Source organism: Chiloscyllium plagiosum, chromosome 30 (assembly GCF_004010195.1).
Source record: "Chiloscyllium plagiosum isolate BGI_BamShark_2017 chromosome 30, ASM401019v2, whole genome shotgun sequence".
NCBI lineage: Eukaryota > Metazoa > Chordata > Chondrichthyes > Orectolobiformes > Hemiscylliidae > Chiloscyllium > Chiloscyllium plagiosum.
Genome location: NC_057739.1, coordinates 37,332,634 through 37,358,912, shown reverse-complemented (window position 1 = coordinate 37,358,912; position 26,279 = coordinate 37,332,634). Strand labels below are relative to the sequence as shown.

At 40.4% G+C, this 26,279-nt stretch overlaps 1 protein-coding gene across 1 annotated transcript in view; it reads right to left on the bottom strand.

The window, feature by feature from the left end:
* The window catches only part of LOC122564614 (hemicentin-1-like), a 429,834-nt gene that overhangs the window by 229,862 nt on the left and 173,693 nt on the right, over positions 1-26,279 (bottom strand). Inside the window, exons 23-30 of the mRNA XM_043719704.1 lie at positions 21,857-21,984; positions 20,655-20,927; positions 14,151-14,243; positions 7,571-7,762; positions 5,489-5,619; positions 4,517-4,664; positions 4,039-4,165; positions 2,621-2,775 (exon numbers count right to left, since the gene is read on the bottom strand). Coding sequence (XP_043575639.1) covers positions 2,621-2,775; positions 4,039-4,165; positions 4,517-4,664; positions 5,489-5,619; positions 7,571-7,762; positions 14,151-14,243; positions 20,655-20,927; positions 21,857-21,984 — 1,247 coding nt within the window. The remainder of the gene's footprint in view (positions 1-2,620; positions 2,776-4,038; positions 4,166-4,516; positions 4,665-5,488; positions 5,620-7,570; positions 7,763-14,150; positions 14,244-20,654; positions 20,928-21,856; positions 21,985-26,279) is intronic.

Sequence of the window (26,279 nt, the reverse complement as noted above, 5' to 3'; positions counted from 1 at the left end):
AATATTGTTGGTTAACAAACATTTCAGTTTTAAAATTAACAATTCATCTGGCATAAACATTCATTTGCTAAAGAGAGTTTCAAACTTTTATTGTCCTTTTCATGTCCAAGTTCCCTAATTTCAATCCTGAAAGTTCTGGCTCTAATTTTTAGACTATGTTGGTTGGCAATTCTAGGACTCTAGGTGGAATTCAAGACTATGCTCAATTATCACACCATCCATGTTTGGAAAGATTGAGAACATTGACTGACTCTGTTTATGTCTGAGAAATAACCATGGTATCACATGGCAGCCAGCAATTGCCAAACTGTATCACAGCATTAGGCAGCTCCATCAGGAGAGAAGCTTGTGGGAATACCAAATAGTAACAGTAATGCTAATTTTAAAACAAGCAAGAATCTCTGCATAATTTTTTGGCTGAGAATTACTCAGATGGTTTGCTGATGTCTAGCAGAATGTTAAATGTTTGTCACTTGTGGTAGGTGAGCAAGGCCTAGAAAGTTGGTACAAGTGAAGCAGCTCCCAAAGGCATGTAGGATCATGTCTTAACACTGACAGAAAACATGCACTGTAAGATGTCTTAACTGTTCCATCATTGGCTATGTTTCAATCCCTGAACATTGAACTGATATTCACCTTAAAATAATCACTAGGCCAGTGTTTTTGCCGAGATAGTGAGCACAGTAAATGATGTTCCACTGTGAAGCATTAATCGGAGAGGATAATATACACATATGCCATTTTATTGCAATACTGAGTAGAACTTGGACTGATATTTACACATACTTCATGAATATTAGGGCTAAGAATAACATGTTAGACACTTTTCCAGTAAGATCGCTTCAGAAAAGAGTATGTTTCTAAAATCTGTAAAGTCAAAAGCACATTTGTCATTAAATGAATTGCACTGTGATTGGAACTTAAAGGATTTACAGCCATGTAATCCAACTTCAGTTATTTTGGGGGGGGGAGTACTGAGCTACTTTCTCCCCAGCTTCCAAACATCAGACAGCCAGATAGGATGAACAGCAGATCTTTCAACTTTAGCAGGGATGGGTGTGTGATTATCCACTACTGCCTGCTTTATTCCCCAAAGTTTCAACTCAGTTCCCAAGTTAGCAAGTAGAAAATGACAAAGTGGAAGCTGCTCCATCTCTTAGGAGAGAGGAGAGAAAAAGAAAATTCAACAGGAGAATAAGATCTGGAGGGCCAGAGTCTCTCTGACCAACAACAACATGTGGTATTGGAGAAGACAATATGACAATTCTCTCGGTCCTATATCTGTCAGGTGAGGTGGAAGACAGGAGCTTCCAAAAATAAAGTTGACATTATCCTATAATATTGGCAAAACAATGGTTGAAAGGTAATTGTTCATTTATCAGTCTGGCTGAAAACTCTCCAGTCCCACTCAACTAAAACAGACAAGTTTGAATATTCGTGAGGAATCAAATCTCAGTCCAAATCCAACCCACACAAACTGTCTCCTGTCCAATGTGAAATGAGCTGCTATGTTCTCCACTAAGTCCCTGGTGGATCAAGTCATAATTCCAAACTCAACACTAATTCAGTACTCAATGTAAAGAGATCACAGTGCCAGAAACATGACAGAACTACAAGCACTTGAATTGTGTGCAGTGTGATATTGAGTTTACAACACTATCTCACTTTTTCTCTATTCCAGGTTCCTCCCTATATGCTTTTCCTTAATATCCAGAAGTACAAATAAATAAGCATATTAATCCATTTTTCTGTGTATTCTCAGTACTGATATATAGGGGAAATACTGCTCCGTCTTTGCTAAAGCTGCATTTAGCATTAGTTGCCTCAAGACAGCGATAGTACTTTCAAGGGGAAAACTCACCTTCACCACCTTCCTTGAGTGAATAGGCACAGTTTTGCCAGCAGTATCTGAGATCCAGGAGCTACGTTTTAGGTGCAGCCTTGCCATCAACACCTGACTCCCAATAACTATCTTTTTTACCTGCTATACCATAACTTCCCAGTTTCATTGTCTCTCTCTCTTCTTTCCTCCCAATTTTTCTTGAGCCATTCACATTTTGCTTCTTTCCACATTCTGTGTTTATGCTGCTACTGTCTGCTCAATCTCTCTTTCTGTCTGTTGACTTCCTCCCCTTTTATCGGATTACTTATTTCAATCGTTCCCTCCCTGTTTCTCTATTTTCTCTCTCTGCTGTCTCTATTCCAATTAGTATATCAGATCAGATCAGTGCTAGCCAATTCCAAATTTTGCTGTCTTTTCCACTATACCTCCTCGACCTTCTTTTTCTTTGGAATTTCTCTTCATCTCTTTAATTCACAGGTGAGTTCAGTCAAAAGGAAGCAGTCCAAGTTTTGACCTTAGGCGACTGAACTGTACGTGGGCTGTAGTTTAGAGTGTAACAATGTATGATCCTCTGTGAATATTATCTGTACTGTGGGAGACAGAGTTTGGTTTCTTAATATGTAAGAAGGTGTTCCAGATCTGTTGGTAATAAACTCATTATCTGCCAAATTTAGCATGCTGTGATTCTTGACCAATAGGTCTTTCAAAAGATAAATTATTGCAGGAAAAGTAAATAACCTTGAAGCATAGAAACAGTCAGAGCTGTTTCATTCATACCGTAAACATTGACTTTGAAGTGTTTGCTTTTCTGCCCAGCTGAGTTGAAGGCAACACACTGATAGAGGCCTTGATCGACGAGATGAGATGTTTGAATGCGTAACGTCTGCCCTTCTTCAGTAAACTCCACATATTGGACACCTGGAGATAGGGCTCTTATAACCCAAAATAAAACACAATTTAATTGTTAAAAAAATCTAAATCCAGAACATACAGTAAGCCTCGCCCCACACATATACTTATTAATTCACAGGATGTGGGTGACGTTGACTGACCGAGTATTTATTGCCCTAGTTTCCCCCAAGAAGGTCAGGCTTTCAGTATATCATAATATTGATACCTCAGATAATACAAATGTCCTTTGAAGCATATCATCCATCCCTACATGTTATTTTACTGTCACAGATACTAAATTAAAAAACTACCCACATACACAAAAAACATTGCCCATCTATGTTATTTTACTGTCACAGATACTAAATTAAAAAACTACCACACATACACAAAAAACATTGCCCAGCTCCTTATCATCTATTTACTGTGCTCTAAGCTTTAATTTTATATTGGTGCCATGTCTTATAAAGAGACAAGATGGGTTATATGTTAAATATGATGTGCATCTTTCTTCATATTATGGAGAGAATTTCATGAATATCTACAAGAGACAATATTTTCTACAGTGTATACAGATTTCTTTATTTTCTTTAATAGATAGATGACGGTGTCCTCTTGCTATTAGACCAGTGACTCTCAAAGTGTGTTCATGGAACTGATATCAAATGAGAGGCCAGAACCCTCATTCTCAACATTCAAGTGTTGTCAGAAAATCAAATCAACCTCAGGCTGCATGAGTTCTCATAAGTGCGAGAAATATCAATCTGGTTTTATAAGTAAGATTATCGCTCCTGTTAACAATTTATTTAGTATAGATGTAAAATATGCTTTAGCTTCTCAGTAAAAGATTAATGATTTTACATCATGTAATTAGAATGTTTTAAATAAACATGTTCTCTTGCAGTATTGATATTCATAATATGAAAATGTATATACTTTTGCTTTTGGTGTGAATTGATCATTTTAATGTGATATTACAGTAAACATTAATGTACATAAATTTATTACATTTAAGCATAAAACAGAGCAAAATATTTATAGTTTTCACATGCTCCTATTAATTATGGTGAGTATTTTTATGGTGGGAAGTGAAAGCAAGAGATATAGGTCCAGTGGGTTGTCCTTAAGGATTCTTTGTCCATCTTATGTGGACTGCAGATGAAAAAGGTGGAGAAGGACCATACTAGGGTCAGACAAAAGAATAGTTATGTTTTAGAGAATCTATACCTCTGTACCATCAGAACAATATGACAACATTATATTGAGAGAAGGATGAAATTAACAAGACTTTTCATTGTACTCACTCTCCATCCTTATTCCATGCAATGTGTGGAAAAGGGACTCCACTGGCACGGCACGTGAGTTCAAGTTTAGAATTCACCAAAATTGCCACCTCTTGAGTAACTCCAGATCCATAGATTGAGGGAGGTACTAAAGGCAGATGAGGGTGCAAATCTTATCAGTCAGTAAAATAGCGCAAAGCTTTTTTTAAATTCGGAATTGTCAGTAAAGGGCCAAATACAAGGGTAATGCATGCAGCCAAGATTGGACAGATGATATTAGATGATGTCAACTGTGAATTTTTAAAAGCTTACAGATTACTGGAGAGCATTACAATAAAGAGGAAAGTAACAAGTTCCACAGCTTTGAGAGCCAGGGAATGATGAGTCAGTGAAACAGACGGTTGCAATGAATCTTTATTTCATCTCCTTGCCAAAGGAGAGTACAAAGAGTGAAGCTTAGGAAGGAGTTTCAGATTGTTGCAATTCTATTGATCCTTACCCTGCACCAGTAAATTGAAATATTTTTTGGCTGTGCCAGCAACATTAACAGCATTGCAAGAATACACTCCACTGTCGCCTTTGCGGGATTTTGAAAGTCGCAGTACATGGCCACCATTCAAGACTCGGACCCTACCGGTCTCTGTCACCTTCAGGGGAAACAAATCAATGAGAAATATTGTCAATTTATTTATATGCTGATGACTGCTCCCTGTGATCAAGGTTGCAGTTTGTCAGCTATCACTGAGACTCCCATTCATTAGTCTTCACTGTGAACACATATTCAGTATCGTTATTTATAAATCTCCATCAAGTTCAAAACCTAGTTATAGTTACTACAGTCCTCATAATTGTAGCAATATCTGCATTTAATGAATGGAAGATTTGGATCAGATCAACATTAACCCAAATAGTTACAAGAATGCAGGTGCTGTTTAGCTCAGTTAATAGATCAACTAAAAAGGCAGGAATGGAAACAGTAATTCGATACGCCGGCCGATTTTAGATTATAGCCATCTCCATTTCCAACTTTACAGTCTAAGAGACACACAGAAGATTCACTTGGGGAGAGACATCTGTCCTACCGGCTTAGGTAGAACCTGATTGTAGCTTAAGTACAAGTCACTCTTTCAGGTGAGGAGGGAGTGCAAACTTATTTCAACACTTTCTCCAAGTTGTTCCAAAGCCTTTCCTTGGCTCTCCCTACATCATAAATGAGATTCTCACTAAACCATATAAGCTGTTGGCAAGTTGTACAGTAAATGATCTCTAAGTGAGTACCTCAGCTCCAACACACTTTCTGGCTTTCACCTCTTACAAATAGCTTGAACCAGGAACGTAGCCTTGAGAGTTCTGAATTGAACTGTCTAATTGCTACAAAGCAAGGTGTCTTCATGTAATGTCATCACCATACCTTTATCCAATTTCATTAAAAACAGAGGCCCATTTTAATACATCAGCTGACCACACATACCTGCTGCTCATTTTTGTACCAACTGAGGGTTGGTGTTGGGCTGCCACTGGCATCACACTCCAACATCAATGGCTGATTAACCGACACTGTGATGTTCTGTACTTGGCCATTTCCTCGAATCTCAGGAGGAGCTAGAACAAAGGAAGAGGAATGAGGAATATTGAAAGGATGGGCTTAAATATTCCAAAACACTATTAATACAAACACTCTTGGTGTGTGCTGTATCGTGGTTGTTGCTGACACACCATAAACTTTTATTTAGCCATTAAAAATAATAAAGAAAGCAGGACACTGAAGTTAGTGTCCTCCATGATACTTTCATTTTCAATTTGCTCCCAATGAAAATCATCAAAACTTATTTTCCAAGTCAGGTACCCTAAAACGTGATTGTTTAAAACTGTTGGACCAATAGGTTGCCCTTTAACTTCTATTCACTGAAAAGGATTGACTCAAATAATCTCAGCAGCATTGATGATCTAGCTTACATTGCTTGCAAGAGGAACTGGTAATCTCCACCAAGAGGTTATAAATTCCGATGCTGGATGTGAGTCAAAACACCATGCTTTAGTTGTACTGATTAATGTCTGAATTCCAATAACATTTATATGCATAGTGCTAACAAAGTTAGGCCTGACTTGCTCAGATGGTAGTTTGGATAATGAAACTAATTAATGGAAATAATCTATGTATGGGTCTCGTAAATTCCAAATAATTGTGAATATTTCCTTTGGTAGCTTGTTCCAGTGTGATATTCAACCTCATATTTTCTACTCCTTTTTTTCAGAAAGATGCTATTACTCCCCCTAATCACTTTTCATGTTCTCTCTTCACAATCATCACAGTTAACAGGATTGGGGAACAACCCACTCCTTCAACTTTACTTAAACTTTGCCACCAATGAATGGTTCAGATCAGAAACTTTAATCGAGGTTATGGGAGTTAATTTACATTTGCCAGTGCTTCAATGTGTTCCTGCGCTGTGCATTATGTTTAGGTGCCTTTTGACTAACAGATCATAAAAAGCATTGTACACAGTTCTAAAGTTCAGTCAACCAGTAAATGTACGTGAGAATAATGTAGTGTACTTAATGATGTCAGATATGGACGAAACAGTCTGGGCTGTAGTGTTCTAACTCTCAATGTAACTTACAGGCAAGTTAATTCAAAGTGTGGTCCAAGCAAAGCTGAGCGATTAGCTATCAACCTTGCCAGCAATAGGAACAACAAAATCCTGTGGGAAACTCCAGCTCCACTAATAGCTAATGCAACGTCCCAACTAAGCCAAGAAATTTGGAGTGGCAGATTAATCTTGAGGCTCCCCTAGACCAGAATCTTCTGGTCCTGCAAACAGGATTGTTAGATCCTAGAATCTTGCTTCCTAGTCACCTCCATTTTCATTAAGATCTGTGCAGGAAGATCCAAACTTTAACTTCACACCACACTGCCAATTTAACTCAAGTGGTTAATTAAAGGTGACTTTAGGTCCACCTATGGGTCTACTCCAGCCTGGAATTATTTCAGCTTCAGGCAGGTTGAGAAGAGTCAGCCCATCTGAATAAAAAACCATTGTGGGTTTACTGTCAATTTGTAGGAGATCTCTCTAATTGCACTAATTTGTATGCAACTGAGGGACTGTGCATTGGATACTGGGGTGACTGCTTCCAACCTCATGGCCCCATTCTCCCTGCTACTGCCAACCCCAGAAACCACACCAACCTCAGAAGCACTTAACTGAGACCTTGGACTTCAGGACATTGGGTGTTGGCCTGGCAACAGCCATGGTTTCATGGATGCTGTGCTGAGTGCAAGAGCTGTTTGGTCAGGTACTCCCAAAGAGTGGGCCTGCTTCTGAGAATTCCATTTTATGAAAAGTCAGTCTCTGCCAATCAAATTGCTTGACTAGAAGATGATACAAGAGACCTTGACTAAAAAGCCAGGTTTAATGTTTCAACACCATTTCAGGAAGTGACTGAGACATTCAATAAAAATTAAAGACCCAACCCATAGTCTTTACAGGACAGATGAAACCCCGACATCAATTCAGTCAGTTGGAAAGTTTAGTATCAAAGTTTAATTATTTACCTTGGACATTTAATCGATATTTCCTTTTGGAAGAGCCAGCCTCATTCATTGCAACACACAAATAATCTCCACTATCATAAGGTGAAGCTGAATCAATGAGAAGAGAGCCATCCTCAAGTACTGAAATTCCTGGTTCATGAGCTGGAAGATCTAAGCCATTCTTTAGCCAGCGTATAACTGGTGGAGGAGTTCCTGAGGACATATAAATATAAAAGGTCAAATGAGTTATACACATCATGAGGCCACATTGATAAATTGATTCAACTGATATATGTAGAAGTGTTTGATCAGGATATACATCTGTCTCACGAAATGAGTTACAGTAAATCTGTAGCTGGAAACAACAAGTTACAGAAGGTCCACATAGTGGACTGCTAGGAATGGGAAATAGGAGTCAGGTCTGTTTCCAAATCTGGAAAACAGGTGGTGGTGATTTGAGGTTAGTGGGTGGCATGAGCAATGTACAGTCACTGACCTGGGTTTTGGATAGAGGTACCCCCTTAACGTGAAGGGAGACAGTTTCTCTATCTGAGTTGCTGGCTGGACTTTTGAAGCTGCAGGGCCGATCAGACAGAGATCATCAGCTTTGAAGGACCAGCAGCCTACAATTAAGAACTACAGCTTGCAATATGGAAATGGCACCAAACGGGTATGGGACAGTCAAAACAATGGCCGCTGAGCAGGCAGAGGTCACACTCTTCTGCCAGCAACCATCTTCCGAGGAGGGAAGCCTACCTCACCATATCAACAGGCCCAAGTCAGATTTTCAAGATTTTCACTGAGGCGGCCATCCTTCTAAAGGTCTCAGTGACCTTGTCAAATGAGAAAAATGGCCCTGGAGATGGGACAGAAAGCCAGGAAACCTCTTGGAAGGTAAGTCAGAGGAACATTAGGGTCTCAAGTATGGCATTATGGCAAATTAACATGGAGGATAGTCAGTAACAGAGAGGGGTAAGGAACGGGTAAGGATTGTGATGAAATACTCTCCACTTGCCTGATGAATTCTGATACAACATTAAGAAACCTGACTCCAACCAGGCCAAAGCAGCCCGCTTGACTTCAATCATCATCTTAAACATTCAATCTCTCCACCACTGACACAAAGTGATGGCAGTATGAGGCATCTAAAAGATACACAGCAGGAACTCACCAAAGTCCCTTCAAGAGCATCTTCAACAGTAACCTGTGACTCCTACTACCTAGAGTGACAAGGGCAGCAGCTGACATAAAAACATGGCTAAGTGCAGATTATCTGACCCGAAAGACACACATCATCCTGACTTGAGGGTGTGTTGCTGGAAAAGCACAGCAGGTGATTCCTGATGAAGGACTTATGCTCGAAATGTTGATTCACCTGCTCCTCGGATGCTGCCTGACCTGCTGTGCTTTTCCAGCAACACATTTTCAGCTCTGATCAGCAGCATCTGCAGTCCTCGGTTTCTCCTGATCATCCTGACTTGGAACTATATTGCCATTCTTTCATCGTCATTGGATCAAAATGCTGGAACTCCTTTCCCAGTATTTGCAGTAATTCAAGTGGGTGGTTCACCATCATCTTCTCAAGGGTGGTGAAGTGGAAAATTGGCCTTTTTCTCAATGCCATACAGGGACATATAAAGGAGGATTAGGGGCAAAGCCTGGCCAGATTTAAAGGCAGACAGCACAGTAGAGAGGGAATTAGAAGGGAATTTCAGATTCTTGACCACTAATATTTATTATCTTGAAAATAACACAAACATTTAAACAGAAATTTAGACAAGCAGGTTAATCAGGCTTGTAAGTCATTGGTCAAGAGGCTGATATAAAGAGTGAGATAATTTGGCTCAGTTTTGTACTCAAGCTCCTCGGTAAAATCAGATTTTGTGAGCAGAAATCTGCTTTTTAAAAAATCAATTGGAATTTTTTGATTCATTCATGGGATTAAGGCATCGTTGGCTGGGCCAGCATTTATTGCCCTTCCCTAATTGCTCAGAGGGTAGTAAAGAGTCAACCACATTGCTGTGGGTCTGGAGTCACATGCAGGCCAGACCAAGTAAGGATGACAGCTTCCATCCCTAAAAGGCATTATGCTGTCACCGTATTCCTTAATTCCTTTATTGTTAAAAAAAATCTACCTTAGCTTTAAAAACACTTACTGAAGTAGCATCAACTACTTGACTGGGCAAGGTATTCCATAGATTAACAACCCTCTGGGTGAAGAAGTTCCTTCTCAATTCAGTTCTAAATCTGCTCCCCCTAATCTTGAGGCTATGCCCTCTTGTCCTCGTTTCACCTGCCAATGGAAACATCCTCTCTACTTCTATCTTATCTATTCCCTTAATAATATTACATGTTTCCATAGGATATGTCCTCAATCTTCTGAATTCCAATGAATATAATGCCAATCTACTCAGTCTCTCCTCATAAGCAAACCTCTCAACTCCCTATCAACTGAGTGAACCTCCTCTGCACCCCCTCCAGTGCCAGTACACCCTTTCTCAAGTAAGGAGATCAAAACTGCACACAGTACTCCAGGTGTGGCCTCACCAGCACCTTGTACAAGTGTAACATAATCTCTCTGTTTTAAGCCCAATCCCTTTAGCAATGAAGGACAAAATTCCATTTGCCTTCCTAATTACTTGTACATACAGACCAACCTTCTGTGATTCAGGCACAAGGACACTCAGGTCCCTCTGCATAGCAGCATGCTGTAACTTTTTACCATTCAAGTAATAATCCTTTTTACTATTCCTCCTACCAAAACATATGACTTCACATTTCTTAACATTGTATTCCATCTGTTAGACCTTTGCCCACTCACTCAATGTATCTATGTTCCTCTGCAAAATTTCACAGTCCTCTGCACACTTTGCTCTGCCACTCATTGTTGTGTCATCTGCAAACTTTGACACCCTGCATGTGATCCCCAACTCCAAATCATCTATTCAATTGTGAATAATTGCAGTCCCAACACTGATCCCTGAGGCACACCACTAGTTACTGACTGCCAGCCAGAATAGCACTCATTTATCCCCACTCTTTGTTTTCTGTCAGTCAACCAATCCTCTATCCATGCTAATAGTTTACCCCTAATGTCATGCATTCTTATCTTATGCAGCAGCCTCTTGTGTGGCACCTTGTCGAAAGCCTTTTGGAAATCTAGGTACCCCACATCCACGGGGCCTGCATTGTCCACCTTGCTTATAATGTCTTCATAGAATTCCAATGGATTCGTCAAGCATGACTTACCCTTCATGAACCTATGCTGCATCTGCCCAATGGGACAATTGTTATTTAGATGCCTTGCTATTTCTTCATTGATAATAGACTCAAGTATCTTCCCCATTACAGAGGTTACATCACATGTTCTCTTACATCTTACCTTTAGAGCACTGTGCCTTTGTGTGATAAAAAAACCTTTCTTTCACGCCTTCAGCAATCACCAGAACTAAGAAACTACTATCGACTCTGCTTTCCATTAGTCATGAAACAGGATCATCTGTTTAAACTTCAAATTCAGCTTTATTCAAGGCAGTCCATGGAATGCTTAAAACGTACAGATTTCCTCTTAATAAATTACTTCTGTAGCTTATTGTGAAATAAAGGAGCTTGAGGCTTAGAGCTTTAAGAAGTGAACATGGATGGAAATTTAGTGCAGTGTCAATACTTTTTTCCAAACTCTTTTTTCTTTATTCTTTCATAGGACAAGGGCATCACTAGCAAGGCTAGTACTTGTTGTTTATCCTTGGTTTCCCTTAAAATGAGGGCAGCTAAGTGTCAGATTGATGTGGGGGAGTCACATGTAGGCCAGACTGGGTAAGGATGACAGATTTCCTTCCCTGATTTGGACAGCAAAAGTGGATTTGGTCATTGGCATTTGTTTTACAAATAATAGCGCTTCTGCCTCCAGACAGACCATGGGATCCAAAAGCGAAAAAAAAGGGAAGCAACAAAGGAAATATTTTAAGAATTACAACACTGTAGTGATTGGAAACAGGTGAACTTCATTGACAATAAGGTTCTTAATTGCGGTTGTTAACTTGGGCCAATCAGGACAGCCTTGGCTGAACAATATAACAGGGAAAAACACAAATAAAGTTTTTGCACTTAATGCTTCTTCACAGTTTCTAACCTACACACACATAACATGGGTGCTGTGGGGGAATAAGCGCTACTGCTGTTTGGCAATAGTAAGGGGGATTTTAAATAAAAACGAAAAAAAAAGGGAGATTAGAATCTCCTCAGTTGAGGACTGACTCCAAACTGGATGGCCACAGCCAGTGTACGTGCACAAGTAAATAAAAGGTGACTTTGTGACAGGACACTGGCCCCTGTCGAATTATTTCAAATTCAGACAGCAAGGAATTAATTAATTCCAGAAATGGAATAAATATAAGTGAGCAAGTTAAAATAAAAGTAGCAGGAACAGAAAACAGCAAGAAACAAAACAATGCTTTTGTATTTTAAAGTCATTTACAAGTATAATGATTTTGTTATTTAAGTTTATTACTGCATTCACATAATCTAATGCATTTTCAGCCATCTTGCTGGGGCTTACTTTATGAAATAGATATCCAATTCACCCGTTCTTTTCCCAACAGCTGCAAATATCTCCAGTACAAGTGTTTATCCAAATCTCTTTGAGAAATTAGTACTAAATCTGCTTTTCACATTTCACTCTGGTTTCAGCCAGTTATATTCATTCATGTTAGGCTGAATAGGCTGTTTCTGTGCTTTAAATACTTTGTAAATTTAAATCCGTGTCCTTTGATAATTGACCCTTCTTACAACTAGAGTGAAATTGGAGAGAAGGAATGTGATACATTTTCAAGTTAGGATGGTTAGTGGTTTGGAGGGGAACTTGCAGTTGATTCTGTTCCTGTGTATCTGCTATCCTGTCCTTCTGGATCAAAGTGGTTGTGGGTTTGGAAGGTTGGCTATGCAGCCTTTGCCAATTTCTGCAGTGCATCTTGTAGATGGTACACACCCTGCTGCTAATGAGAATCAATGCTGGAGGGAGTGCACATTTGTGAACGTGGTGCCTATCAAGCCGGCTGCTTTGCCCTAGATAGCATCAAGTTTCTTGAGTTTTGATGGAACTAAACACATCCAGGATTCTTAACCTCTGACCTGCTCTTGTAGCCCCTATATTTATTTGGCTAGTCTAGTTCAGTTTCTAGTGTATGGTAATGCCTAGGATGATGACAGTGGGGGATATGGTGATGGTATTGTATTTGAATGTTAAGGGATGATGGTTAGATTCTCTCTTGCTGGTGATGGTTGTTGCCTGGCATTTGTGTGGTGCGAATGTTACTTGCCAGTTTTCAGCCCAAACTTGAATATTGTCCAGGTTCTATTGCTTTTGGAAATGGACTGTTTCAATGCCCGAGGAGTTGTGAATGGTGCTGAACATTGTGCAACATGGACTGATGACAGCAAAGATACTGAAAATTCTTCTCTCCCCTTTTCCCTCTCTCTGAATTCCTCATCCTTGCCAAATTGCTGGCTGCAGATGCACCTGTCTGTGACAAAATCCGTAAGCATGACCATTGCTTATTCCTTGTAGAGAAGAGGCCATGCCTTCACATTGAGAATACCATCCATCATATTGTGTGGCACTATCACCATGCTAAATGGGACAGACTTGGAATAGATCTAGCAAGTCAAGACAGGCCATCCATGAGGTGTTATGGGTTATCAACAGCAGCAGATCTGTACAACATTTTGGCTCGGCATATCTGGCACTCAACCTTCAGAGGTGCCAGGTCAAAATACTGGAATTCCCAGCCGAATGGTATTATGGGTTTAACTGCACCAAATGCAGTGCAGCGGATCAAGAAGACACGTCATTACCACCTCCTCAAGGGCAACTAACCACAGGTAATAAACGTTGGCCAGCCAATGACACCCACGTCCGAGTGAACAAAAAAAATCTGTGCTGGTGAGAAAAACAACTTGTGAAAATGACCATCAACTGAAAAATCAAGATTATCTACAAGTTTCAACAAACCTAGGGAAGCAGGACACACCCTAATCATCGCTTCTTTGTAAGTTTATAACTGAATTTTGTCTGTGTGTTTGTATTACTTTGTAATAAAATTCCTCTTTCTTTCACTGAAGAAAATTTTGCAATTGGTTCCTTCATGTTGATCTGGTGATTATGTTTTTATTGAAATGTGATAGTTGCAAGTTAAAAAGAATAATAATATGTTGAGACAGAGAAAGGGTTAAAGAGGTGATAATCCTCTTTACTTCGGGTTGAGACCCGAAAGTCAGTGAATGCAGTTTCTCACTATAAACAATATCAAAATCTCTCATAACTTTAAACAACTCTATTAAATTTCAATTTCTCTTTCTCTGCAAAAAGAATAGTATTAGTTAACTTAGTCCCTTCACATAACTTCATAAAGACTGCATCGAATACTCAAATATATAAATAGTAAGCTTCATCAGTAGTGATGTAAGAGATCATATGACAGAAACATTGTATTGTAGAAACCGCTGCCACCTCCTCAAGCCTCCAATGTTCATTCCAACCATCACCTCCCCTGAAAATCAAGGTTCCAGTTTCTGATAATTTTGACAGAAAATAGACTCTCACCATTAACTGGGCAGGGAAGTATGACTTTATCTCTGGCCAACCGCTCTTGTTCGGCATTAATTAGGGCAATGTCTTCAGCAAAAAACGGTGGTTCTGATGAAACATAAATGGTATCTGAAACATTTTTGCATTTTTTAATAGTGTCTTGTGTGACCACCGAACATTCCAAAGCATATTACAGTCAATTAAATACTTTCAGTATAGTCACTATTATAATGTAGGATACATGATGATCAATTGATAAACAGCAAACTTCCACAAACAGCCTTATGATAATAATCAGATTATGAATTTTTCTGATGTTGATTAAATGATAGACATTGAACAGGACCAGAGATAACTTCCCTACTCTTTTTTGAAATATTGCTATCGAATCATTTATATCCATCCAAGAGGACAAACAGGGTATTGCTGCAACATCTCATCGAAAAAACAGCACTTTCACTGGTGCAACAGCCCCTCAGAATTGTGCTGCCTTGGCAGGTTTGATACGTCCTGGATTGGGAACTGAACATTCAAAACTCCAACACGGAGCCAAGACTACTATCCACTGGAACACCTGGCTCATCAAAATGGCCAATGAAGCTTTTGCTTCCAACAACATCATCTGTATTAATAACTGAAAAGACCTCAAAGTGATGCCATTTACAAATTCTGTGCTGAGGCTGGAATATATTTCACTTTGAATTATGTCATCTCACGTGGATATCTCACATTACACCTTACAAGGGGGCAAAAAGAAAACAGTCTCCAACATCTTTGTAAATGCTAGTCTGTAGCCAGTTTCTTAGGAGACTGAATAATTCAGGAAGACACTTGGCAGCAATTTTAAATATTAGAAGAGGTTACAGCCAGTTTGAAATGCTTGACCTCATTTAAATTGAATTAACAAATTAAGGTCTGAGTCATAGAGTCAGAGGTATACAGCGTGGAAACTGACCCTTTGGTCCAACTTGAAGGTGACCAAGGGTTTCTTGATGCAGGCTAGCAGTGGTACTGCAGTGGACAATAACATATAGCCTAGGCCAGCTTTGATCCACAGGAAAAACTTTGCTCTTTTCGCCTGTCAGTGTTACAACTTAACTGTGCAAGGCCTCTGCACCATAATCATGAAATCATTCCAGAGAGACTGGTATCCCATTACCAAGTCACATTTTTACACATGAAGGGTCCTTGACACTGATCGAGCTCCCTCAGAATGAATTGGATGTCTGACACTTCAGTTCTTAGCTGTCAGCCAGGGCTCACTAATTGGATCACATTAACAGCCTCAATTAGGTCCACCTGGCTGACCTCATTATAATCACAGCATCCCTCCCGCTCTGAGTCCAAGGACAGAGGCTGGTTCTTCACTTTAGCTCCTCCTGGCACATTTTAGATTAGATTATATTACAGTGTGGAAACAGGCCCTTCGGCACTGGGTCAGGTTCCTCCAATACTGCCTCTGACACAGGTGATGTGTAACATACATCTTGCACCCGGAGCGTCTCAAAAAAGTTCATTTACTTCATCATGATTCCGAGATATCTCTGATGCTTGACAGAGAGGGAAACCCCATGGGTTCTGGAACATTTGGAAAGGTTGCCAAGGAGCCAGGCACGTTTCTCTCTTCCAGTTTGTGAGATTGCAGCTTTCATATGATCTATGTGCTTGTACGGGACCGTAATACCTACCCAAACTTTATATATCACTGGACCTGATCTCGCATTGACCATGTCTCTTATCCATGCAGGGCTATTCCCCTGGTTGCTACACCAAACGTCGTGCTCTGTAGTAAACTGTCTCTCTCACTTGACAGAGTTTTGTTTCCAGCACTGGCATTTCTGATGCCATTTCACCCTCACCTTGATCCCTCATCTGATCAGGAAGATCAGATTTAACCTGGTGTGGCATCTCCTCCCCATTAGCAACTCTATTGGAGCTTTCCCTATAATCCAACAGGAACTGGGACAGTTTGGCATCTAGTGAAGCTGTAGGCTGTTTCTTTAAGCCTGCCTTCAATGTTTGGACTGCTTTTTCTGCCAGGCTATCCAATGATGGATGGTATGGAGCTGTCCTTATATGTAGAATGCCATTTGACAATAGGAAATACTCAAATTCCCTGCAGGTAAATGATGACCCATTATCTGCGACCAACACTTCCAGGAGTCCGTGCATTGCAAAAGATGTGTGCAAGTTTTCTATCATCATCTCTATGTTTGACAAATGAACGTCCAGCCTCTTTGAGTGGGCGTCCACAATCACTCAGAACATCGAGTCCATGAAAGGACCAGCATTGTCGGCATGTATATGAGTCTAGGGTTTACCTGGCCATTCCCAAAATTAATATTTATGGCAATAATTTCGGTCCTTGTTGACAGTCTCTGCATTGCCCCACCAATGCAGCTATGTCTGCATCCAACCCCGGCCATCAGACGTAACTTCTCACCAACATCTTCATTTTGGAAATCCCTGGAAGACCCTGGTGGAGTGCAGTATCTGGTGACAACCTTTGCTCAGGACAATGACTCTTGCTCTCCATAACAATATGCCATTCTCTACTGTGATGTGATCTCTCCGGGACAAAAAGCTTAATTTCTGGCCCTTTGGTTTCACCCATCACCACCATGTGTTTCAGTTTTGCCAGGACCAGATCTTTCTGCATACAAAGGCTGATATTGTCAGCTGTGATTGGAAGGGTGCCAGAAAATTTAAAACCATTACAGACACTTCCAGGGCGGTGCCACCGGTGGTGTATCTGCCAGCGGGGGGTGGTTCAATGCATCCACATTTGCTACTTGGCCTCCTGGCATGGTATTCACACTTATAATTATACGCACTCAGAACTAAAGCCCACTATCAAATTTGCCCTGAGGTTATGGGCGGCACTACATTGTCCACTAAGTAGATCCAGCAGAGGCTTGTGCTCTGTTATTTTTACAACTTTATGTCCAGAAAGGTATTTGTGGAACTTCCTGAATCCAAATATGACTGCAAAAACTTTCTTCTCTGTATGCGCATATATTCATTCGGCATCAGCCAAAGTCCAGGAAGAATATCGAGTATTTCTCTCCATTGGGTCAGCTAGGAGCTAATATCACCCTAATGCTGTAAGGGGAAGTATTGCATGTCAATACCAGATCTCGCTTGGGATCATAGTGTACCAACATCTTAGAGGATGATACCTGTTTCTTCACTTCCCTGAAAACTATGGCTTGGCTATGTGACCGTTTCCAAGGCTGACCATTTTTTAAGAGATGAAGGGAAGGTATCATGATGGTGACCAGGTGAAATCTCAGTGAGTAATAATTCAACAACCCAAGGAAAGACCTCAGCTCCGGTACTGTCGTGGGAGCTGAGCCAACTTTGATCGCCCTCATTTTCTCTTCCAACAGGTATAATCTGGTCTTGATAACTCTGTAGCCCAAGTAGGTCACTTGGGGTGCCTGGAATACAAATTTTTTCCCTTCCAAGACATACACCTGCTAGGGAGAAACTATGTCCAAGTTCTCAAAGAGCTCTTTATTGGTGTTCCCTGTCATTAGCACGTCATCTAGATAAATGACTTTGTAAAATTTTCTCCATCATCCACTGGAAAATTGCACAGGTTGACGATACTCCAAATGGTAGTCTTGTATATTGGTTCAAACCCTTATGGGTATTAATTGAAGCACAGTTCTGGGAATCCTCATCTAACTGCAATTGCAAGTATGCATGTCTCTCGCCCAGCTTCATAAAGGACAGCTACCCTGCCAGCTTTGCATATAAATCCTTTATGCAAGGTTTTGAGTATTTATCCAACTGCAAAAAACAGTTTACCATTCATTTAAAATCCGCCCAAAGGCAAACCAACCTGTTAGGCTTTACAATCGGTGAGACCAGTGCTGCCCATTCTACAAACTGCACTGGTTGGACAATGCCTGCGTTTTCTAAATTCTGCCTCTACTTCTGAGGCAAATGTCACTGGGAGACCCTTGCAGAATTGTGGAATTACTTCCTGGTCAATAAGCGAAGTGGCCTTGACTCCTTTGATAGTCCCTAGAGTTTCTGGAAAAACTTCCTGGTATGTACTTAGGACTTCACCCAGGCAGCTGTTTTCTAATTGGAAAATGTTGAGCCAACCTAGGTGAATCTTTCTCAACCAATTTCGCCCCATCAAGCTTGGGAACTAATCTTTTACTACAATTATTGGTAACTGAACCAGCTGCTTCGCATTACAGACCGGAACCGAAGTTGTATACTTAATCTGTAAAGGTTTCCTGGTATAGGTTTTCAGTCTAAATGAGATTTAGCATAAATTTAAGGGTTGGAATCCAGAGAAAATTTTGTTAAAGTTTAGATCTGCGATCATTGAAACGACTGTGGCGATATCGACCTCTATTAGAACGGCTGACCATTCAATCTGATGTTTATTTTGATTGGTGTGTACTCTCCTGGACACTGGCCTATGAGTTCTCTTACTCACTTTAGGTCTAGTGGGACTCTTTTGCTGTTTTGAGTCCACATACCAACAAACCACAATGGCTTGCCAGCTCAGATCCTGCAGAGAATTTTAATCGCTTGGCCAAGGTTTGGCATTGTTTTGGGGTTTTGCTGTGGGCTAACCTGGAATACCTCTGTTTAGGATATGTCCTGAGTCCGGCTATGCAATTGCCTTCACTCAAGTTCAAGGACTGGTGAGTGTGGCTGCTTCAATCAGAATACTCTGCAACTCATATGCTCCACTTGCTACATTTGCCAATGATAAAAGCCAGTTGCAGTGCCTGCTTGAAATCCAATTGGGCATCAGCTAGTAGGCGCTTTTGCATGTTACATCATTAATCCCACACACCAAACTGTGTCTAAGCATCAGATTAAAGGTTAAGCCAAAGTCACAAGCCTCTGCCAATCATCTGTACCTCATCAATAATCCCAATATGGACTTCCTTGGCTCTCAAATTGTTGAGTAAAACCAAGAGCATCTCAGAATAATGGAAGGCTTGGCGCCGTAAAATTCCTAAATAAATCTGTTAAATCTTGAAATGTTTTAGTATCTCGTGCCTCAGGGAAAGTTAGGTTCCTAATAACTGAAAAAACTGCAAGTCCACAAGCAGTCAAAAGAATTACTCATTGCTTTTCATCTGCTCCTAAATCATTTGCCTGGAAAAAGTAATGCATTCTTTTCACATACTGGGCCCAGTCTTTGTCATCAGGATCAAACAAATCAATCTTCTCAAATAATGATGCCAGAAATTCTTATTCCAATTCAAGGATGACTCTTGCAAGCGAATTTCTTTAGGAGCATGCTTTTCTTTTGTCACAACTGAAATAACTCCACAGAGGTTGGTATCCTATCACCAAGTCACCCTTTATTTACATGTGTCCTTGATACTGATCCAGCTCCCTCAAAGCCAGCTCTCAGAGCGAACAGGATGTCTGACACTTCTATCTATATCTGTCAGCCAGGGCTCCCTGATCAGAACAGACAAATAGCCGCAACCAGGGAACGCATATTCTGTGAGGTCCACCTGGCTAATCCCATTACAATCATGACGATCAGGCTGGTCAGAGAGTGCGTAATATGCGCTATTCCATCATAAAATGGTCATTGGGTCCGATGTACATCATACAATCTAAATTTGCAAATTAAAAGTGGCCGACCACATGAAACAGGCTTTGGACACCCAAGAGATACCACTTGGGAGAAAGGAATCAAGTTAATCACCACAATTAATAGATCATTCCATCTACTGACTCCATTTTGAGTTTTTAATTCCATTTACATTAATCTTGACACATTTAAATATCCCAAATAATTCTGATATTCCATTCTCCTGTAACGCACCACTTGCTTCAATTTGGGAAAAACAAATTCAACATCCAAAAGCAGGAATGATATTTCTTCCAACTGCGAGCTCTAGAATTGCACTTCCCAAAGGTTTTCTTCTGTGATGCCCACTGTTATAACACCTCGGTGATAACTGTTGAAGCAGGAGGACAGCTGAACAGCTGTCAGAGGTTCTCAGTGGCCATTGGTCCCTCAATTCTAGCAACCCTAAACTATCAGTTTGCAAGACCTTCCTGATGAAGGGCTTATGCCCAAAACGTTGATTCTCCTGTTCCTTGGATGCTGTCTGACCTGCTGTGCTTTTCCAGTGCCACACTCTTGACTAAGATGAAGGGGAGTTTATTCACTCAGTTGAAATTTCAATATTCTCTACCCAGATTGTTGTGGAGGCTCAGTCATTAAATATATTCAAGACTAAGATTGATAGATTTTGATATATTAAGGGATTTGGAGATAATGCAGGAAAATGATATTGAGGCAAAAGACTGGTCATGTGTAGCTGAATTGTTGAGCAGACTCAATGGACCAAACTGCCTATTTCTGCTTCTATATGTATGTATATTCAAATCAGTCCCAGCCTCAGTGCAGTTCCTACAGGATAACATGAAGGAAACTAGTTGCAGACACCTGACATTGTTTGTGCCTAAGGTGGAACACATCTTGAGGCTGTGACATAAACAGTTCTAATGCACACTTACCCAAGACTTCCAGTGTCATTTGAGTCATATCATGTCCAGCATTATTGGTTGCTTCACAACGATAAATCCCAGCATCAGAGAGTTCCACGTCTGCAATGTTGATTGAGCCATCAGGACCATCCAGTGAATCTGTGGCACCCTGCAGCAGGGCTTCATCATCCTTATACCACCTGATTTTTGGAGTTGGATCACCATGTGCCAGGCAGGGAAGGTCAATGGACTGACCTACGATTACCTTCAGGAGATGATGAGACAGATGGATTTTGGGAGGAACTAGAAAGAGGAAAAAGAAAAAGTAAAAATGAATTGACATCACACAAATTCTTGTGCTCAACCTAGTCTATTTACAGAATCATTCAATAATGACAGTAAGGAAGGAGGTCAGTTAACCTGTCATGTCCATGCTGGCTCTTTGCTAGGGCAATTCAACTAGTTCCAAGCCCCTGGATTTTCCCCTTAAGCCTGCAATATCTTTCTCTTCAAAATGATCCAAATTTCTTTCAAAAGCCACGAATGCATTGACCTCCTCCACATTCTCAGGCAGCACATTTCAGACTATAATCACTTGCTTTGTAACAATTGTATCCTCATTTCCTGCTTTGCCAATCACTTTAAAATCTACTTTACGAACAATGGGAACAGTTATTTTTCCTAGACATGATGTTCAAATCCCTCATGATTTTGTTTCCTGGAAAAGTTTCTGCAAAAATACTGATCAACAAACAAATACAGTGTTAGTTAGGAAACAAGGGATAACACCATCACAACATCCACTCGTCTATTAAATAGTGGAATGAATCTTTTAACATCTGAGAGGATGGATGGAGCATCAAACTGAATAATTAATCTATTTCTTTATAGCCTTGAAAATTTTCCCTTGCGTGCACGTTGTAAACCTGAAAGAATTTATAACCTTAAGCCATGTGTGCTGCAAGCCCCTGACAAACCCCTCCTAAGCCTCACCGCAGAAAAGCAAGGGGCTGCACTTGCAAAATTCAGCAAGATTCCTTCCAGTGAGAGCAGAGCCTTTATCTTAAGCCAACTCCATCCTATTTGCTGCTAATTTGTTAAAATCTGGGATTGTGTCTCCTCTCAAACAAGATATTTAGGATCAGTCAACAACCTTGGAACTAAACTCTATACAGTAATTAAGGAGTCAAGAAAACAAATGGACAAAATGAAGCAGAGATAAATAATCTTACCTTGAACAATGAGTTGCAATGTCAGTGAGGCATTCCCTGCTCTGTTTATAGCTGAGCATTTGTAGAGACCACTGTCAGATGCTCTTGAGTCCAAGATCATCAGTGACCCCAATGGCAAGACTGTGTACCTAAATGGTAACAAAAGCAGGCACATCAGAAAAGGGAAAGGTTCTACAATTCAACGTTAATTTAATTATTTGTGAGTTGGTCAATGCACCAAGACACCACTCTCAGGATAGAGTTTGAAACCAGCTGGACTGAAGCAATGGAGTCTTCATCTCAGCCAGTGGTAGGCACCTTAAATCAAAAATGAGTCAGGAGCAGTTTTCTGTATTAAAGTAGGAAATGCATATGGACATGATGGCGACGCAGAGAAGAAGAATAAAAAAGAATGTACAGTACTAGAGAGAGTTGTAATCAGTAATCTGTAGGTTAGAATGTCAATTTAGTTTTCAGGACCTAGTAAGAGGCAGACAATAGTTATTCTTAGATAAGGCAGAAAATGAACTCTGAGTAGGAATGGTATAGCTACAGTAGCCTTAAGGGTGTGATAGACACACCCAATGCCAAGACCTATGCCAGACAAAATCCATTATAGTGAGACAACACAAGCTTGAGCCCATGGTGATAGCCATATGAACAAAAATTAGATTTAACCTGCTTCATAAAAATGGAATTAGCACAAAACTGCTCCAAAACTGGTGCTAACTTATTCATATCATGCCTGAAAAGTCACAAAGATGGCAAACACTAGAATTATCTACATTGAGTTTGGGTCTGTGTCCCTGTCCAAGTATAAAGTAAGCATTTTACTCTGTAACACTCAAGAAGCTTGACATCCAGACAAAGGAGCCAACTTGATTAGCACCACATCCACAGGCATCCACTCTCTCCACTATTGATGCTCAGTAGCTGCAGTATATAACCCAAGATGCACTGCAGTAATTCACCAAAGATCCAAAGATCCTTGGACAGCACCTTCCAAAGCCACGATCACTCCCATCTAGAAAGATAAGGGCAACAAATACACAGGAACACCATCTGCATGTTTCCCTCTCAGCCACTCAGCATCCTGACTTGGAAATATATCGCCATTCCTTTGCTTATGCTGAATCAAGATCCTGGAATTCCCTTCCTAAGGGCATTGTGGATCAACCTACAGCATGTGGACTGCAATGTTAGAGAAGATAGCTCACCATCACCTTCTCAAGGGCAACAAGGGACTGGTAACAAATGCTGGTCAGTCAGCGATGCCCTTATCACATGAGTGAATAAAACAAAATTTACATCAATACTACTTACAGCTACATCTTGATTTACCTTGCATCATTTCCCTTCTCTCCTCATGCCCTCACTACTCACTGCCTCACTCCTTAGTTTTACAAGCACAGTGCATGCATGAAACGCAAAACTGTTGAGAGAAAGGCCATTATGAACATATTAGTTTTAGAACTGAACTGCAAAGACAGCTAAACTTAGTCTGATTTTACTGATAAGCTGCAAAAGAATTAGCTGGGAATGAAGAGATAGATAAACAATGCATCATAACTTGGAATACTTCTGACTCACTTAGCAGTATTTTGGTCACATTTCAATGAACTTTCCATTGAAATCACAAGAGAAACTATTTCCAAAAAGAAACAAATGATATTATGAAAGTATATTTTTGGATCCAGATTTTTTAAAAATATTATGATCAAGGAAAGTGACATCAGTGTTGGATGTGGAATATTTGAGACCTTTCCCCAGCTAATGTCAGATTCAATTGCTCAAAAAATAATTATCAAATGAAAATTTAAATGCAAATCTCAATGTCTGCCCCAACAATACACCTTAAACTCTATCTCAGATTAGTACTTCCAACTGCTGCAAATGATACTATTATCCCTTGTTTAGCATTCCTAATGTGTTCCTAAAGAAAAGTGTGCTAAACAAATTTGTGCTAAAGGAAAATTACTTTCCCAATTGAAACCATGTAATAAGGAATGGTTATGTTCCTGACCTGTGCAATGTTTAAATCAAAATCTTAGTGATTGCGTATAAACCTAACTGGCTTAAGATCTTTCTTCAGTTTAATATTATAACCACCTTATTACTTTTGCTAACTTTCAACTTTAATTACCTCCGATTGCAGCCCCTCTCTGCTGCCCTCTCCTGATTTCTTCACTCCCTCCTGAGTTTATTATATGTGAAGGAACGGATTGGAGATTGTTTCAAATGGAATTCTGCAAAAGGTGACGCATATAACACATAGGTTGACATAAAGTCTGGCCAGGTCTCAATCAACAGAGGTGTGAATCCAGCAGCAGGCAAAACCAAATGAAAAGCTGAAAATGTTCAATGGACTTTCAGACAAAAAAAAAATCTGCATTTAGTTCTTAGCTGGCTCAGATCTGCAGAATAAACTGCCAACATATGAACAGGAGCAGGCCATTCACCTTTTTTAAGTTTGTAAACTTCCTGGATGCCCTGCCGGTCACTGCTGGTAATACCCAACTGAGGATCCAGTCCTGCCAAAACTGAAAGAGTTGGTGGTGATGGGGGAAACTAAAAGGTCACCACAACCAGGGTTGGAACCTTTCTGGTCCTGGTGAGAGCAGATTGCTGTAACAAGATTTATTGTCCTGAGTAAAGGTCACCAACAGATACTGGCCGAACTCCACCAGAGTCTTCCAGAAGTTTCCAAAATGAAAATGTTGGCAAGAGGTAATGTCTAGTGGCCAAGATTGGATGCCAATATAGCAGAGTTGGTGGGACAGTACCCAGAGCACCAACAAGAACAAAAATTACCATCAGTAGCTCCCCAACATTTGTGGGAATTGCTGGGTAAACCGTTGACTTGGTTGCATGTTGACTATGCCCGTTCTTTCACAGGCTCAACCTACATATTCACATGATACTAAACTGACCCTGTTCCTATTTGATTGTAGAATCACCCTCACACAACTACAGGGATAATTCCAGTAGAGTTGCTGATAGGGAGAAGATAGCCACACTAGGTTAAACCTGATAGCCCTGGACCTGGGGGTGAGGGTGAAATGGCCGTAGGAATGCAATGCCGACCACATGCCTCCACTAAGTGAGAGATAGTTTATTTCAGGAGATGAAGTGTGTTGTCAAAACCACAGAAATAGCATTGCATAGGTCTGAAGCAAGGCCAATGCGAGATCAGATCCCATGACACACCAAGTTCAAGTAGGTGAGGCTATCCTAAACAAACATATAAATCACATAAAAGTCGCTATTATGCACACAGAGCAGGAGCAATATGTACCTGGCCCTTAAAATAGATGTCACAAACCGTGGGTTCCCCCCCTCCGTCTAGTGTTCAAGAAACCTCAGAGTCCGAGATGGATGCAGCCTCAATACTGTTACCACCCGAGGATGAGGAGGAAACTCTCTCGAGATGTTCTAGGCCCAAGTGACGGGCTACAGTCCTGTATACACTGTCAAAAGAACCAGATCTGGGGTGAAAATTTCCCAGAAGAAGCTACAAGAAAAAGAACAGGTGCAAAGAAGAGGGATGTAGAGATTGGAACAAGGGCAAGGTGAACCTCATTGGCTATGAGATCCTTGACTGAGATTGGCCCAGATTAACAATCAGGGAGTCCTGGCTAACAGACATGAACAGGAGATTCAGAAAAGTCTCCCCATTCTAGGGACTGGCTCTGAGCTGGCTGGTCAGAGCCCTTGTACTGTGCACATAAACGATGACATGTTAACAGGATGCAGAGTCTGTGTAGATATTTTAGCCAAACTGCGTGTTGTCGTATGCACCCTCAATGCATTAACAAATAGAAACGTTTGAGTCAAATTAATAATGTGCTCAACAGTTCTGAGGAAAAGTCACTTAACCTAAAATGTTACTCTGATTACTCTCCAAAAATGCTAGATCTGCTGAGCTTTTCCAGCAATTTCCATTTTTCTTTCTGATTCACAGCATCTGCAGTTCTTTCTGTTTTTATTTAATAATGTATTCACACCTTCTTGTAACATTCTGTATGTAAATAATATTAGTGATTTAATGATTAATAATGAAAACTCTCACCATTTTGAAGAACAGACCAACAAACCTAAAAATGCCAACAGTCATTAAGAGGTGTGTCTGATCTGATTTACACACTTAGCAATATTCTCACTGCCTGATTCGGACAGATGGGACCAGCTGTGACATTATCAAGTTACTGGAAAACATTGGCTTCCAACCAAATCTGACTGGAAAAATGGATTTTTAACCTCATGTGAATTTGCTAGGATTGTGCGACAGCAGCAATAACACACAGCCCACGAGCAGAACAGGACACAGCTAGGGTTCTGTGCTTAGGTTGTGGCCTGGATTCATACAGCTGAGCTTAAAACAAAAGCAAGGATTAGACTTAGACTTTAGCCTGACAAAAAAAACTAGAGATTTGTTTTTTTTTCC